The 16,666-nt window shown below is 31.5% G+C and overlaps 1 protein-coding gene across 1 annotated transcript in view; it reads right to left on the reverse strand.

The window, feature by feature from the left end:
* Window positions 1-6,159: 6,159 nt before the first annotated feature.
* The window catches only part of LOC143247234 (S1 RNA-binding domain-containing protein 1-like), a 49,573-nt gene continuing 39,066 nt past the window's right edge, over window positions 6,160-16,666 (reverse strand). Inside the window, exons 10-19 of the mRNA XM_076494946.1 lie at window positions 15,200-15,287; window positions 14,250-14,357; window positions 13,150-13,241; window positions 11,429-11,511; window positions 10,054-10,160; window positions 9,628-9,819; window positions 9,269-9,409; window positions 8,387-8,472; window positions 7,970-8,068; window positions 6,160-6,542 (exon numbers count right to left, since the gene is read on the reverse strand). Of these exons, the coding sequence (XP_076351061.1) occupies window positions 6,286-6,542; window positions 7,970-8,068; window positions 8,387-8,472; window positions 9,269-9,409; window positions 9,628-9,819; window positions 10,054-10,160; window positions 11,429-11,511; window positions 13,150-13,241; window positions 14,250-14,357; window positions 15,200-15,287 (1,253 nt within the window). The 3' untranslated portion in view covers window positions 6,160-6,285. The remainder of the gene's footprint in view (window positions 6,543-7,969; window positions 8,069-8,386; window positions 8,473-9,268; window positions 9,410-9,627; window positions 9,820-10,053; window positions 10,161-11,428; window positions 11,512-13,149; window positions 13,242-14,249; window positions 14,358-15,199; window positions 15,288-16,666) is intronic.

Below are 16,666 nucleotides of genomic sequence, written 5' to 3' on the forward strand. Positions count from 1 at the left end.
CCGGGCCTGGTTTAGAAGGTACAAGGACAAGCTCTTAATATATTAAATAATGTAGTACAAATCCTTCTTTGGTATAGAGGAATGGTTTAGAAGGTACAAGGACAAGCTCTGACTATATTAAATGGTGTAGTCCAAAACCTTTTCTGGTATAGAGAAATGATTTAGAAGGTACAAGGACAAGCTCTGACAATATTAAATGGTGTAGGGCAAACCCTTTCCTGGTATACAGAAATGGTTTCTGGATGTACAATGACAAGTTCTGAATATCCAGTGCAAGAATTAACAGGTGTTCCAGAATTATCATTACGTCTGAAGAACCAATCATTGCTGGAAAGTAACAGTTCAAAGACTGTTTTCTCATGTTACAGTGTATTGTATTTTAATGAAAGTTGAGAGAGAAATTTGAGTTATTATGGGATATATCAATTTTTGGATTCCTATGTGACATTGAAGTAAATAACAAAATGAACTAGAAAAATCATGCAGGACTTTAGTTGTAGTGCAGTCTAGCATTGAAATGAAATCCTGTTTTTTAGCACTGTAAGTCTGTAAAATTATTGCTTCCACACTGGACTTATTTCTTGGTAAAAGTTTCAATATAACCATCTTATGACAATAGTACTGTGAAGAATATTGCATAAAATTGTGCTTTTCTACCTTTAGATGTTTATTTAGCTTTACTTGTCAAGCTTTACTTGTGCAGTTTCTTTACAACAATTTCATATTTGTAAAACAAAGTAGTAGTTCTAGTCATGTGTCAACCTGAGAACCTGGAGCGTCATTCGATTGAATTTGAGACTACCACAGTTATAACTGTATGAAAATAATAATTGTGACAAACCTACTTTTGTCTAATATTATAAACTTATGTATGAAGTTTACCAAATAAGTTGGTTTTACTTATTGTTCAGTAGTCAAATAATACATTTCCACACATTTGATTTTGTTCAATATATGCACATAACAAATTGAGTATCATATCTATGCTATAGCCATCCCCCATTTTGAGCTGATGAACTAGATGAAAGGCAGTTAAGTCAACTTCATCAGGCAGCTCCTGCACTACTTCTTACTAACAAATAATGTGATTGAACAATTTGTTCTAACACTCTTCCAGCTTAAAAGCAAGCACACTAACCCTTCAATGTGTTTGGTTTTCTTATTTCAAAGCCACATCCAGCTATCTGCTGTGTCCACTGAGGGTTTTCGAACCCTTGATTTTAGCATTGTAAATCCATAGACTTACAGCTGTCCCAATGAGGGACACTAACCCTAAGCCTTGCACAGTTGACAGATCAGAGGTTTACTATCCTTAAGAATTTAATTACAACAAAATGATAATATCCTTTTGATACAGTAGAAACTGTTCAAAAATCAGTTTATCATCTGTTATTTTAGTAAACTACATTGTAAAACAAACAAAAACGTTCACTTTTTGAACTAGTAAACAGTTATTGATGTCTTTGTTTTTTCCCTTTCAAAGGTGTACAAGTTTTCTTCTTTGAATGCAGTCTTGAAGCAAATATCTGTGTTGTTGCATAAAAAAATACATAATCTAACCCTTAACTATATTACTTCAAGTAATATTAATATTGACCAAAAGTTTTCAAAACAAAATTGCATTAAGTATAATTTCCAGAGCTAACAAGTCAGTGAATTTGTAAATGGTTCAAACCTTGCAATACAAGAAAGACAAATACACTGGTTTACAAAGAACAAAGAATTCTTGATTTATGGGTTAAACTTTAATCCCAGTTGGTAGAGTGTTTGGATAAATTAAGAGATTGTGGATAATGAAACAAAAGTACCACAAAATAAATGTTAAATGCACTTTGTTTCTCAAATGGTCAGTAAACTAATTTTTAAGAAATAAGAAAAGTTGCTAGTATCTATTGGTAATAAAATTAATAACCTTTGTCATCTTGTGTGCCAGCCAATAAAACAGAAATAAGCACAAGTTAACACTATTTTCATTAGTAACACACTGAATCAGTCATTAAATTAGCTAACCTCTGGACATGACCATAGAATAAAATTAGCATGACCACCACTGTCTGCTGAATGTTTGGATTACTGTATCAGAGATGCCAACTATTTAAAATGACTGAGTATAATGATTGTAGACAGAGCCCTTTGTGGCTACTAGGCCTGACCAATGTCTCTAAGCTGTTTATAATTATATTATTATTATTATGACTGTTATTATTTATTACTGCTATAGATTGCTCATTTATGACTGTGTTTTGTGTATTTAATAAATAAATTTAAAAAAAAATATTTTTAAATTATGTCTTTTATTTAGTTCAGAGTAACAAACATACTGGTAAAACAACATTGAACATGCATAAACAGTAAGCAGAAAAAGCTTTTGTGTAAGGACTAGTTTATATCATGTTTACGACACTTATTGTAATAGTTTTGCAGCCTTTGCTTTCATGAGAATGTTTCTGGATGGTTGGGAGTTATAACAACATTGTCCATTTGACTGCATACACATCTTGTGCATCATAATACTGCTCAAAACTGAGATGCTCAAGTTAGGTCTGAACTTGCTTTTTTTTTTAGTCACTAAACTAAATATCTTTTCAGTATCAGCATTAGAATGGAAGATTATAAGAATTCCAAGCATAACCCTACACAGAATGTCATACTTCTGGTTGCCATTTCCATCCTTAACTGTAGACAGCTGAACCCAAAACTTGTCAACATTCAACTGAAGGACAGTTTCTGAGAAAGTATCAACTTAACAGTTCAAATATTGCCCTTCCAACTTGTCAATAGTGTTGTGTTCATGTGTATTGACAAGGACAGGATACCTGCCTGTGAAAAAGTGTAGAGAAGAGAAATCTTTGCTGACTTTCAGTTTTGGATCAGCAACCTCTGTGTGAATCAGAAGTTCATCATTTAGAGGGAAATGTTTCATCATGTAATTTGTAGCTGCAATAAAGTGTTTCTTGACACTGGTGTAGAAGCTGATCAGGTCCAGGTCCTTTATATATTTAACAATGTATTCTTTGGCAGCATTTCCAGTAGAAACTGCCTCATCAGATTTGTGTAAGGATTCATTGTTGTAGTCAAGTTCAGTAATATTGCCTTCAAGATATTCTAGCTTTTTGTGTCTGACAAGTATATTTTTAACTTGTGTAACCAGAGTTCTATGCATAATGTGTATGCAAGGTTCTTCTCTTTGCAATATCAAGTTGGCTTGCTCAAATAGAGGTATTGCAGACTGAAGAAAAAGACAAAATAACAAGTTCATTTTGTTGTCCAAGAAAACTGTTAACTTATCTAACTTGCTCTGCTCATAACGTTTCTTGGTTACTTCCTTGCTAGCTTTTGTTTTCTTCTCTTTTTTCATTGATTGTCTCTTCTTTAGTTTAAGGTTCAGACTGCCTAAACATATATTCAGTTATATTAAATGTTTCTTTTTCTGCTTTCGGAGACTGTTGTCTTGTGTCCCTTTGTGGCTGAGAGAATATCCTTACTGTTAAAGTCTTGCTGCCTGACTGAGCTGCACATTTAGATCCTTTTGAATCTACTTTTTCCTTTTCACAGTGAAAATACTCCTTCAATGGCTTCCACATGTCCAATATTCTGTTGAGGCACACCCCAAGTGATAGTCATCTTGTGTTAACAACTTGTAGAATTTTTCTTGTTTCTTTGTCATACAATCCTTGAAACTCTTTGAAATGTTTTCTGCCAGCACTTTTGTCCAGAAAATAGTAGATATCTATCAATATATCAGAAACTGAGCAGGGCAGTTCTCTGGAAGTTTTCTGGGCAGCAATATTCATGAGGTGACAAACACAGCCCATGAAGTAAATGCTAGGTTGTCGTCTTGAGATGTGTCCCGTCACACCTTTACCTATACCGTACATAACTGAGGCATTGTCTGAAGAAAAACTAAGACAGTTTTCCCATGGAATTTTCCTCTTTGTCAGTTTGTGGTCCAAAAGCTTGAAAATATTCTCTCCCATTGAAGCTTCTTTCCATTCCACCATTGTTAAAAGAAAACAATTTTTCCAAGCAAAGGGTCAAGATATCGTACAACCACTGAATACAGTTCTGAGTCATTCATGTCTGTGGATCCATCTGTGGCTAAACTGTAAACACTGTTAATAAGTATGCTTGAAATCATTTTGTCATCTTCACAACCCAACATTTGTACAATGGCTGTAGTTTTGGTTCTAGCACAGCCATATTTTTTCGCTATATCAGAGTCTGGGAACATTTTTCTGAATAGATGTCCTGCATGATTGGCTACAGCTAGGGATAAATTATGAGCAATGATGAATTGCATGAACATCACTTCTGCATTTATGGTTTCATATTCTGAATTCTTACTCATAAATGTCGTTATCTACATCGTTTTTGTCTTTGCTTCAGCCTTTTGTTGGTGAGATGCCGATTTTGTATGTCTGGAACAATCATTTATCCTGCCATGCACCACAAATGCCTTTTAAGATCATATTTCTAAGTGTGTAAAAGAAGTATTACCAAACCTGCACTAAATAAACCTGATAGAGGTAACTATGTTTTCATAGTAAATATATGTAATTATGTTAGAAAGGTCTTCATTATTATAAAGAATCTGAGTAGTTTACACTAACAGAGGTCCACATAGTTATTATAGTTACATTTCACAAGTCAAACAGTGGTATATAGTTAGGGATCATTTTTTTGGGGGGGTAGCTTTGATACAGCATCTTTACACACAGCCTTGTGTCATTTGTGGTATACCTCAACCAACAACGTGGATATAATGAATTCACATTAGAAAAGCAAGTGAATTCAGATCTCCCATTTTCAGACACTAAAATCAGGAATGGTAAATGTTTGAAGTTGACTTTTATCACAAAAATATCTTAAACAGTTTATATTTTAATTCTGAAGTGTTTGTTCTAATTATGTTTAAAAATATCTTAGGCTTCATTCTAATTTCCACAGGGTTTTTTAGGTGTACAGTAATGTTGTGTGCTATCAAAATGAATTCATGAAAACCAAAGTGGTATTGCTGAAAAATGGCTTTCCATAAATAGTGTAATAAGGAAATAAAGTACCAATGTTGTACTTTATAACAGTGTTTACCTTCCTTTGTTCTACTGTACCTAGAAAGAAATACCAGTAACTTAAAGAAAAGTGTATAAAAATGTCATCCACAAGTGGATATAAGAATTATTTTAAACCCACAACTAAGAATACAGGATAGAATTCCTTCTCTTGAAAAACACGTTTCCTATGTGTATTACTGTTCTTAATGTATGGAATGTAGGTACAACTGCTTGAACCTTTGAAACATAAAACTACTGGATAGATAATGGTAAACTGTTTTGTCCATCTAAATTCTAAGGTTTATGTAATTTTAGTGGTCAACCAACACTTCAAAATAATGGAATGTAATAGAAATGAGGAAAAATTTAGAATAAAGGAGTCATTATACAGTAAACTGTCAATCAAGTCTTAATATAAACCAGGGTGTTGTGCTGTTAAATTTGAAATTGCAAGTCATTATTTTAAAATTTTGAATGAGATTTATGAAGTCCATACTGTAAATGAAAAAATCTCTATTTTGCAAATACCACACTAAACTGAAGATACTGTCAGCCTGAAGAGTTGATTATGTAATACACTGGATAACCAGACCCTTAAGATTTAGGCATAAGCATCCATCATTTACAACTGCTGACTGGAGAAAAGTCGAACATTTATCACCACCACCCACTACCTGCATGGACCATCTCAAATTCCTAACTGTTGACCAGAGGGAAGTCAGTCAGTTACCACTGCATCTCAAAATGGCTGTTATGGGTTTTAGAACTTTTATTAAAATAAAGTACAGAACAACATTTCAATATTCTTAAGTTAATCTGTTAACCTGAAGATGATCAAAGAAGGTTGAAACTTTGTTCTCTACTTTATTTTAATGTCGCTTAGAGATACATTTTTACTTCAAGTGGATTTCTGGTCATCACAAATCAGTTACAATTACCCACTGCTCATATTATTACCCTTAACAGCAGAATTGACTACCACTTTCAGAATGCCATCACAATAGCCCGTAACACTACCCACTGGGATAAGCCAACTTTTAACATAAAGAATAAAAATAAATCTACTTTAATAAAGACAAAATCAGAATAAAATGAGCATCACAATAAATGTGGATAATATAATTTTATAAAAACAATATCTTACAACAAACTCAACAGAATAACTATTGTACAATAAGGCATGTGTCACAAAATTAAAACTGAAAATATTCACTAAGTTGGTCAAAAAACAGGATCAACATGGTTGAGTGAGCACTAAACCTATCCTTCCTTTCTTAATGTCAAGATTCACAACCTTAACAGTCACCCGATCTCCTAGAGCAACATTTTTATTACGTAGGTTACTGACATGAATCATACCATCTTTCCCCACACCCAAATCTACAAAGGCTCCAAAGTGAGTGACACTCTTAACACGACCAGTCAGTACCTGACCAGTCTGAAGTTGATCCAAGGACATGACACCTCTTCTGAACACCGGCTTTTCAAATTCTGAAAAAGAAAAGCATATTTGTAAGTGCAGTTTTCTAGTCAGTAAACAGAAATGAAAAATCCTATAACGACAGTGTTACAAATGTGAACACTGTAAACACTTTTAACTGTTTTGGAAAACCATATTAACTGAAAAATTTCAATGTCTTTAATAATAATAATAATAAAAAAAACTACCCAACAAGCTATCTACCTTCTACTCGATACACTTATTGAAGCCAAATGTTTAGTGTTATAAGCCTTTAGTCTTACCACTGAACCACCAGAGGGAAAATTGTAAACATTTTCGTTTAAATCTTAACTGTTTTTATTTTATTTAATATCAAAGATTACTACTCCATATAATTTTATCATACAATGTATTAGATTATGGTTGAAAATGTATTTAATAGTAAAGGAATGTAGATGGTATTTAAATCATTTCGAATAATAGATTGTAGTTTTTTCTGTGCATGACATACATGTAACTTGTTATTTATGTAACTGGTAACTATTTTTCTCTGGGTGTTGTTGACATTACTTTTAATTTAACAACTGTGTTTTTGTCATTTTCCAAAAACAGAATTAAAATCACAAATTAATAATTTTTGCTGGTGAAGTACAACTTATAATCAGGTGTGTTTGTCATGAGACAGTAAGTAGTCTTAAATATGGTATATTTAAATATTACATTTTTTGAAATGGTCTGGTGGTAATGTTACTTGACTTGTAATTCATACATTGTAGGTTCGAATCCAATCATCAAACATGAACATACTTTCAGCCATGAAACATTAGCATGTCATGGTCAGTGTCACAATCCATTGGTACAGTAGTGGATGTTGTTGTCTAGCCAGCTTCCTTCTAGTCTTATCACTTCATAATAAAGACAGCTATCACAAATAACCATCTCTAGTCTTATCACTTCATAATAAAGACAGCTATTACAAATAACCATCTCTAGTCTTATCACTTCATAATAAAGACAGCTATCACAAATAACCATCTCTAGTCTTATCACTTCATAATAAAGACAGCTATCACAAATAACCATCTCTAGTCTTATCACTTCATAATAAAGACAGCTATCACAAATAACAATCAAGCAGCTTTCCATAAAATTCCACAAAACAAATTTTTTTTTATTCAGTCCTTTACAGTTTTTAAGAAAATTACAGTAAAACAAAAACCCAACCACACTACGTCTATCATATCCATTGATGATAGTACTAATACACCTTGGTTTATGAGGCTGGCTAGGATATCTCAACCAAAGTAATGGACACGATAGATACAGTGTAGTTGAAATACCACTGTATGGCCTTCTTTTCAGAGAATTATAAAGAACCGATTAAATAATGTAGTGTTTTAATATATAAAACGCTAATAATATTGTCTAATGACATCTATAACTGATTGTAAAAGTTAATCTTATTTTCACAACTTACCTGATCTTATATCATACTCAGGAGGTTGTTTTAAAGCTTCAGTTATTAACTGCATTGTTGGAACAGGAACTCCAATTTCTTCAGCTAAGCAGTTAATCCCTAGATTGAAAAAAAATAATATCAGAATCAGATTAAAGTCTCTAAGCCTTTTTAACATTAAATTATTTGGTAAACTCCAAGTTGATGATATCATAATTGTTACAAGCAAAGAATGAGAGTGAATAAAGTGTTTTCTAATAACATACACAAAGTATAGGAGTAAATAAAGTGTTTTTTATTAATATACACAAAGTATTATTTTGTTCTAAACAGGTCCTGTAAAATGTGAGATAAACACATTCATATGTTATAAAACAAATATAATTAATTCTTCATTAACTCTACACCAGCTACAGTCAATAGTTTAATTTTTTTTACCTTTATTTTTAAGAGACTGCTCCACTTTGGTAACTAAATTATTTTGTCCAATTTCATCTTTTGTTGCAGAAATTGATACTAAAAACCTTCAAAGAAAAATCACAGTTTTACATATGGTATCACTATTAAATGTAACTAGACTCAACAAATCAACTGTTTTTGAAAGATCTACTGCTCGACATACAACATTTTCATTTACATTCATAACTTTTAGTAAAAACTGGATTTTAGAATTATATTAACACAACTGTCGAAAAAGCAAATAAGAAAACAACCAAACTTCTTATGAAGCAATAAACAGAAAAAAGTTAACAAACATGATTAGCTGAAAAATAATAAAAACAGATATGAGAGATATCCTTGATATATATATAGTTAGTGAAAGAAACAGTTGTGGGGATATCTTTGATTTATATAGTTAGTGAAAACAACAGATATGGAAGATGCCCTTGATCTATATAGTTAGTGAAAGAAACAGTTGTGGGGATATCCTTAATACATATAGTTAGTGAAAACAACAGATTTGGGGGATGTACTTGATACATATAGTTAGTAAAGAAAACGTTGTATGCAAAATACAACAATGTCCAACTAATCAGAGGTTGTGATCAATAATCTAGTGCTTGAATTTGATTTGATGTGTTTGTGGGGTAGAATGGGATTCCCTCACAAAAAACCCTAAGCAGGCACCAAATTGGGTTGGCACTATGCCCAAGAGGGGATCTGATAAGGGAAAGCTTGTAAAAGGTACAATGGCTAGAGTTGGCTACAAAACTACATAAAACCTACAGATGTTTTTAATTTGTTACCCAAATATCTGTAGTAAAAACAATTATTTTTTTACAGTAACCTTTTATAAAGGTCAAATGTAGTACATTTTACCTCTCAGTTTCAGCATATGATTCTGGATGGATTACAGTTGAATCCAGTGGGTTTGGTTCACACATAACATCTACCTTAGATTTCTTGTTACATTTCTTTGTGCCACCTGCGAGTTTTCTTTTCTTTGAGGTGCCTACAGCTCTGAAATATACAAGTTTTAAAACTGAAATTTTAGTGAAGTTTGCAAGCTGTGAGCATAATTTTAATTCTTTTTTTAAATAACTAACTGAAAAACGAATACTTTGAATTATAGAATAACACTGTTTTCATCTATTTCAAATTCACCATAACTCACTCTTAACTTTTAGTTATTTAGAATAACCCAAATTTCTTTGAAAAGTACCATATTTGTAACTTACTCAGGTTCTTCTTTCAAACAGGAATCTATTGATGTCTGAGGCATGATCTTAACAAAACCTGCACACTGTTCAAATGATTTGGGACCAAAACCTTTCACCAGTGTTAACTGCTGCCGGTTCTGGAAAGGGCCATTTTTTTCCCGCCATTCTATAATGTTACGAGCTTTGGATGTTGATAAGCCTGAAACTTTTCTAAGACAAAAGAAGAAAGATTCTTTATTTCTTTGTAATATTTTAATATTACTTTATTAAGAACTGGTATGTTGAGTACATATATCCAACTGATCAACTTGTACACAGTATGATATTATTATCATAAAGTGTTAAATAAGTCAAGAATTGATACACGCTTCACCATTTCTCTTCAGATTTGTTAGATTGATTGCAGTTAAAAGTATTACAAATTAACTTCTAAACAACTCCTACCTCAACACTATTTCACTGCAGGTATTTATATCAACTCCCACAAAGCTGACGCATTCTACTACAACTTCGTCCAGTGCCGACTTAAGCAAGGCCTCCGTAATGTCGTGCTGTGGATGAAACAGGAGCGTATAAGAAAACAGGGTAAACAAAGCATCCTCTTGGAGTAAACCTTTAAACTTTCATCTTCAGGTCCAAAGAGCAAAATGTACATGATTCATACATTAATCACTTTTTGGGTTTTTGTTTTGAATTTCGTGCAAAGCTACTTGAGGGCTATCTGCATTAGCCGTCCTTAATTTAGCAGTGTAAGACAGCTAATCATCATAACTTACTGCCAACTCTTGGGCTACTCTTTTATCAATGAAGAGTGGGATTGAGCACCATGGCTGAAAGGGTGATCATGTTAATTGTGATGAGGATTTGAACCTGGGCCACTCAGATTACGAGTCGGGCGCCTTAACCACCTGGCCATGCCGGGCCTCACGTTTTGAGAAAATTTTTTTTTTTTTATAAATGTAAAAAATATTTCTGGGTGAACTATACAGTATCCAATATATATTGTTTTACTTTACTTTCAAGATGCATTTTTTAATAATTACTACACATCTTTTTACAATTCTAAATAATGAATGTATGTACTTTTTTATATAACATTAAGTGACTGATACTTCAAGGAGACACCCATGTGCATCTACTGTGTTATTTATACTGTGTCAGAGATGTAAAAACTTCTCGTAAAAATGTAGTTATTTTTTGTGTTTTTGCTTATTTATACGTAATTTTAAGGAACATAGGAAGAGGAGGGAAGGATGCTGATCCAATAAATATTTTAAAATAAGGGAAATGCACTATGATAAATGATGTTTTGGCTAAATGCATTTCAAAAACAAGAAGAGGTTTTTTTCAAAGTACATTCTGGTAATTCTATTTCACATTTAACACCAACAATAAAATTTATTATACACATCATAATTAAAAATTAACTAATAGGATTATAAATTCTAGTCTAGTTCAATAAATAGGCATAACTCATGGGTTATTCCAAAATTAAGAAATCTTAACATATTTAATCAAACTAAGCTGTGCAAAAAGATTAAAACTATAACTTCTTTGACAGATGGTAAACATTAAAAGTCTACATGTTTTGGTAGCTATATGATGCTATCACTAGAAGTAAACATGTACACGAGAAGCAGGTACTTCTATAGAGGGAGGTTTAATTTACTGTGAACTTTAAGGGTGGCATTAATATTATACTGGCCAATCCCAAGATACCTAAAACTAACAAACCTGATACTGGCCAATTGCAAAACAGTTCTAACACTGACAAACATGATACTGGCCAATCACAAGATGGCTAACACTAAAAAAAAACCTGATATTGGCCAATCCCAAGATGCTTTGGTTCAACCTTCACATACTCAAGCAGTGGATCTTGCAGTCTTCTAGCAATAGCAACTACAAAGAAAAAAGTTCAAATTAATGTATGCAAAAAGAAATATAAAAGGAGGAAGATAATTTAAAAATATACAAAAAAAAAGAACCACATATCTGTAATTGAATATATTTCATTTTATTTAAAAAATGATTAAATCATTCCCTACTCTGTAAAGTTTTCTTTTGGAGATGAGTTCCAAAATATATCAGAATTTTTTTTTCTGTGTTTGATAGTCTGTGCTTATAGATTAATAAAACAAAATTGCTTTTATCATCTGTTATATTTCTGCACAAAATATACTCAATGGATAAATGTTACCTATCTAGATTTATACGTGATATATACATTTTTCCAATAAGACTACAGTAAACAACAGGAATGCTTCTCTCCAGTATTGATCAAACATAATTCAGAATAAATTCGATAGATCAGCACAAACTGTATTCCCAGTGCCATCTATAATACATGATAACACAAAGAAATTTGGGCAGATAATTAAAAATATAAGAAATAGTTTGAAATCCGGAGGGCATCCAAGTTATCTCAGGCAAATCATGAAGAGGGTTACACAAGCTTCTGACAAAAAGTATAAAACTTATTTAATAATAATAATTAAAAGCTTAAACTGTTTTACACTCAGCATATTAGGAATTTATATATGTTATTACTTAAAGAAACATATTTATAGCTCTTGTTCTTCAAAGTCTCAAAAGAGAAGAAGCATACCTGACAAGCAGGTCTTCCCTTCCAAATGGCTAACTTTAATTGATGCATAAAGTTATCTCACTTACTGCTGTAGCAACTACATGTATAAGTACATGCCCAATGGTCACAGACTTCCAAATCAAGTCTGCAAACACTTGTAGAACAAGCCAATTTTAAAAAGGAGTGTTCCTGGAGTCTATTAAAAACAGCTAGTAATATATCCTATGTAAACTTTATACAAAGGACATAACATTCCATGGTTGAAACTCTGTTTTTTAACTGAAAGAAAGGTCCTATTCTAACAGTAGGCTTAAATGCACACCAATTTCTGAGTTGTGGTTACATGAATATTAAATTTAATTAAATATTTTCCTTTTGTAATTTCTCGAATAATACTAATGTAAGGAACCAATGTCCACCATAGATTTTAGTGCTGTAGGTCTATAAACTTATTACTGACCCCCCTTATTACTGATTAAAGATAATTACTCTCGTTAAGAAGAAAAACAACATAACCAGCTATCTGTGCTCTGCCCACTCTATGTATAAAAACCCAATTGTTTAACATTATAAATCTTTAGACTTACCACTTAATCACTGGAGAACAATTTGGAGAGTCAAATTTATGGAGTTTTTTTACTTTTCAAATTTGAAATAAAAACTCACTAATTATGCTGGAATAAACTTTATAACTACAGGGAACACTGTAACAACTGCTGACCAAATATTTGGTAACATCAGTTCTAAGTAATAAGTTGAACATTATAACATCCATGAGCTGTTTTATTCAGAAACAACAATTCTAAATAATACAGTGAACATGTTTATTCTATTTTACTTACTTTATAATCAAATCTAAAGATTGCAATGAAATACTTTCTGAATCTTGTGTAGTTCATATAATTTTCAAAGAAAGAAGTTTATGACAATGAAACTAAACAAACTATACTTACCAGCACTCCTGAGGTTTGGATCGAGACTTGAAAACTCCATTTCAGCATCTTTGGTTACGCTGTAGATTGATACTCCACTTTCATTCACAATGCTGGAATATCACAATAATTTTACTTTATCTAAAATCTGAAAGGAGACAATATGTATTACTCTGTCAAGCAGGTGAAAGCAATGTTATTTAATATAAGTGTTAAGTTTATCATACGTCTTATAAAGCTGTGTTTTAATACAGATTCTTGTGTGGTAGAAGTAGCCAGTGGTACAGTTAACAAGCAGACTGACTCACAGGTGTGCCTAATTACATGTTGTACTGTTGTAACTATATCATAATTCATTTTAATGCCTTAAAACATTATACAAGTCACCTTGGATAAAGGCATTAGTCACACGACTAAATAACAACTTGTTATTACTTGTGGTCTTTACTTATTCAATCACTTTGAATTTTTTGTGCTGTTTAATATTAGATTTATTTTCTTAATATTTATTCGGCAAGATTGGTTATTTTAAAAGGTTGTATACAAATGTGATATCTTTATATCCAAATCCTACAACACTGTACATGCTAAAACTCTAACTATCACTCAAAAAAGAAGAAAGACATTCTAGATCTCAGTCACTAGTTAGATAAAACAGGAATAACAGTTATGTTGAATTCCAATTCTGATTAACTGACAGTATTCATTTTAATTTTAACATGGGATAAAAATGGGCATTTCTGGTGAAATGAAATGTTTCGTACTGGAATTAAAGAAAGCATCTCTTACAAACCTGTATTTTTAAAATGTGCATTTAAACTGTATGCTAGTCCACACTGACATGTTGAGTAATAAAGTATGGTTATTCTTACATTGGTTTGAACACAAATTCTAATAAAGAAGCATTCTAAATGTAACCCTAATTATTAGCAGCTGAGCACCAAAGGACTGAGTTTCTACACCTAATAAAACAACACTTCCTTACCCAAAGACATCTAGTTAGAAAAGAAAGCAGTTTTAGAATTCCTGTCTGTAATTCAAATTCATCAGAAAACAATAAGCTGAAACAAATTTCAAGTTAATTTAGATGTAATAATGAATGTGCCATCAATTTTACTTACCAGTACATTACATCTAAGGGAGCAAATACTCTGTTTTGAATTAATGAAGAAAGAAATTCTTCAGTTTCTCGACAAGCTGTGCCATTACCGAGAGCTATGGTTTCACACCTGGAATGTGACAAAAGAAAACCAGGTGAAGAATCTGAGATAAACCAATATAAATTATTAACATTTTCAGATAGCTGTGTTCAATTACAGGTGACCAAGGATTTAGTTAAATACATGTTCTATTATTAGGTTGGATCTTTTGGAATATTTGGTAAACATAATGCAAACTTCAGTCCACTTAATGATAACAAATTCATTTATTTCTTCAATAATGTTTGCTACAAGCTATACTTACTGGTAGGCCTTACTTCACAAACAACATTTCTACAGAAATTCCAAAACTAAAGCAGGCCTAACTTCTTTGCAAAAATTTCCTCACTAATGATTGATATTAAAATGGGGTAACCTAGCAAACCATTATCCTAAGGAAACAAGAATATTAGAGTTATAGCCCAAAATACTTAAGAAATACTGATTTTGCTACATTTAAGTAACACGCAATGAACTATTCTTGTCACACACACACATGCATATATCTTATCTGTTTGCACAGTTAAAGTCATAAACATTTGTGCTCTGTTCTCTTCCTACAGTTAAGTCAGTATCATCCCGTACATTTCCATGAAGCTACTTTTCAAACATAATACAATGGATAAAAGACAGGAAATATAAGAATAAACAAATGTTTATAATGATCATAAAATAATTCTTTTCAAATAATTAGTCAAGTACAAGGATATCCATTTATAAACCTAACAGATGAATTTTTCTATTTTTAACAAACTGTAATTTTGGGACTTTTTTTATTGAGTTTACTGAGTAAAAATAAAAGTACACACATTTCATAAATAATTTTACACTAACTATGAATTATATAAAATAATGTTTGAAAGAGCATATACCTATGAGTTAACAATATGTTCTGAAGTACTGTTTTACTTTCTTTTGCCGACCTTTGTGGATGGATAACATTTGTTTCTAAAAGATCTCCTAAAGCAAAAATCAGAAGAAAAAAAATTAAAATTGAAAATATTGTTTATACGTATGTAATATTAAATGGAATGAAAACTCAACACATTTTCTGTATAATTGAAAAACAGTATTGTTCATGACTCTTTACATGACATACTACCAAATTCTTAAATTTATTCAATTATATCACAAAAAATTAAGAAATACACAACAGGTTCTATTAAATTAAATATTAGGTTACAATATAATGATTCATTTAAATAGTTTATAAGAATTTTTTTCTATTTAAAAGAAAAAAGTGAAATAGTTTTCATAATTTTTTAAAAAAGTGTTAATGTTTTATGTATATGTATAATACTGGCAGGTCAACAAATGAAATCTGATGTTTTATGTATATGTATAATACTGGCAGGTCAGCAAATGAAATCTGATGTTTTTGTATATGTATAATACTGGCAGGTCAACAAATGAAATCTGATGTTTTATGTATATGTATAATACTGGCAGGTCAACAAATGAAATCTGATGTTTTATGTATATGTATAATACTGGCAGGTCACCAAATGAAATCTGATGTTTTATGTATATGTATAATACTGGCAGGTCAGCAAATGAAATCTGATGTTTTATGTATATGTATAATACTGGCAGGTCAACAAATGAAATCTGATGTTTTATGTATATGTATAATACTGGCAGGTCAGCAAATGAAATCTGATGTTTTATGTATATGTATAATACTGGCAGGTCAGCAAATGAAATCTGATGTTTTATGTATATGTATAATACTGGCAGGTCAGCAAATGAAATCTGATGTTTTATGTATATGTATAATACTGGCAGGTCAACAAATGAAATCTGATGTTTTATGTATATGTATAATACTGGCAGGTCACCAAATGAAATCTGATGTTTTTTCTATATGTATAATACTGGCAGGTCAGCAAATGAAATCTGATGTTTTATGTATATGTATAATACTGGCAGGTCAGCAAATGAAATCTGATGTTTTATGTATATGTATAATACTGGCAGGTCAGCAAATGAAATCTGATGTTTTTGTATATGTATAATACTGGCAGGTCAGCAAATGAAATCTGATGTTTTATGTATATGTATAATACTGGCAGGTCACCAAATGAAATCTGATGATTTATGTATATGTATAATACTGGCAGGTCAGGAAATGAAATCTGATGTTTTATGTATATGTATAATACTGGCAGGTCACCAAATGAAATCTGATGTTTTATGTATATGTATAATACTGGCAGGTCAGCAAATGAAATCTGATGTTTTATGTATATGTATAATACTGGCAGGTCAACAAATGAAATCTGATGTTTTATGTATATGTATAATACAGGCACGTCAACAAATGAAATCTGATGATTTGT

This window comes from Tachypleus tridentatus, chromosome 3, assembly GCF_004210375.1.
Source record: "Tachypleus tridentatus isolate NWPU-2018 chromosome 3, ASM421037v1, whole genome shotgun sequence".
NCBI lineage: Eukaryota > Metazoa > Arthropoda > Merostomata > Xiphosura > Limulidae > Tachypleus > Tachypleus tridentatus.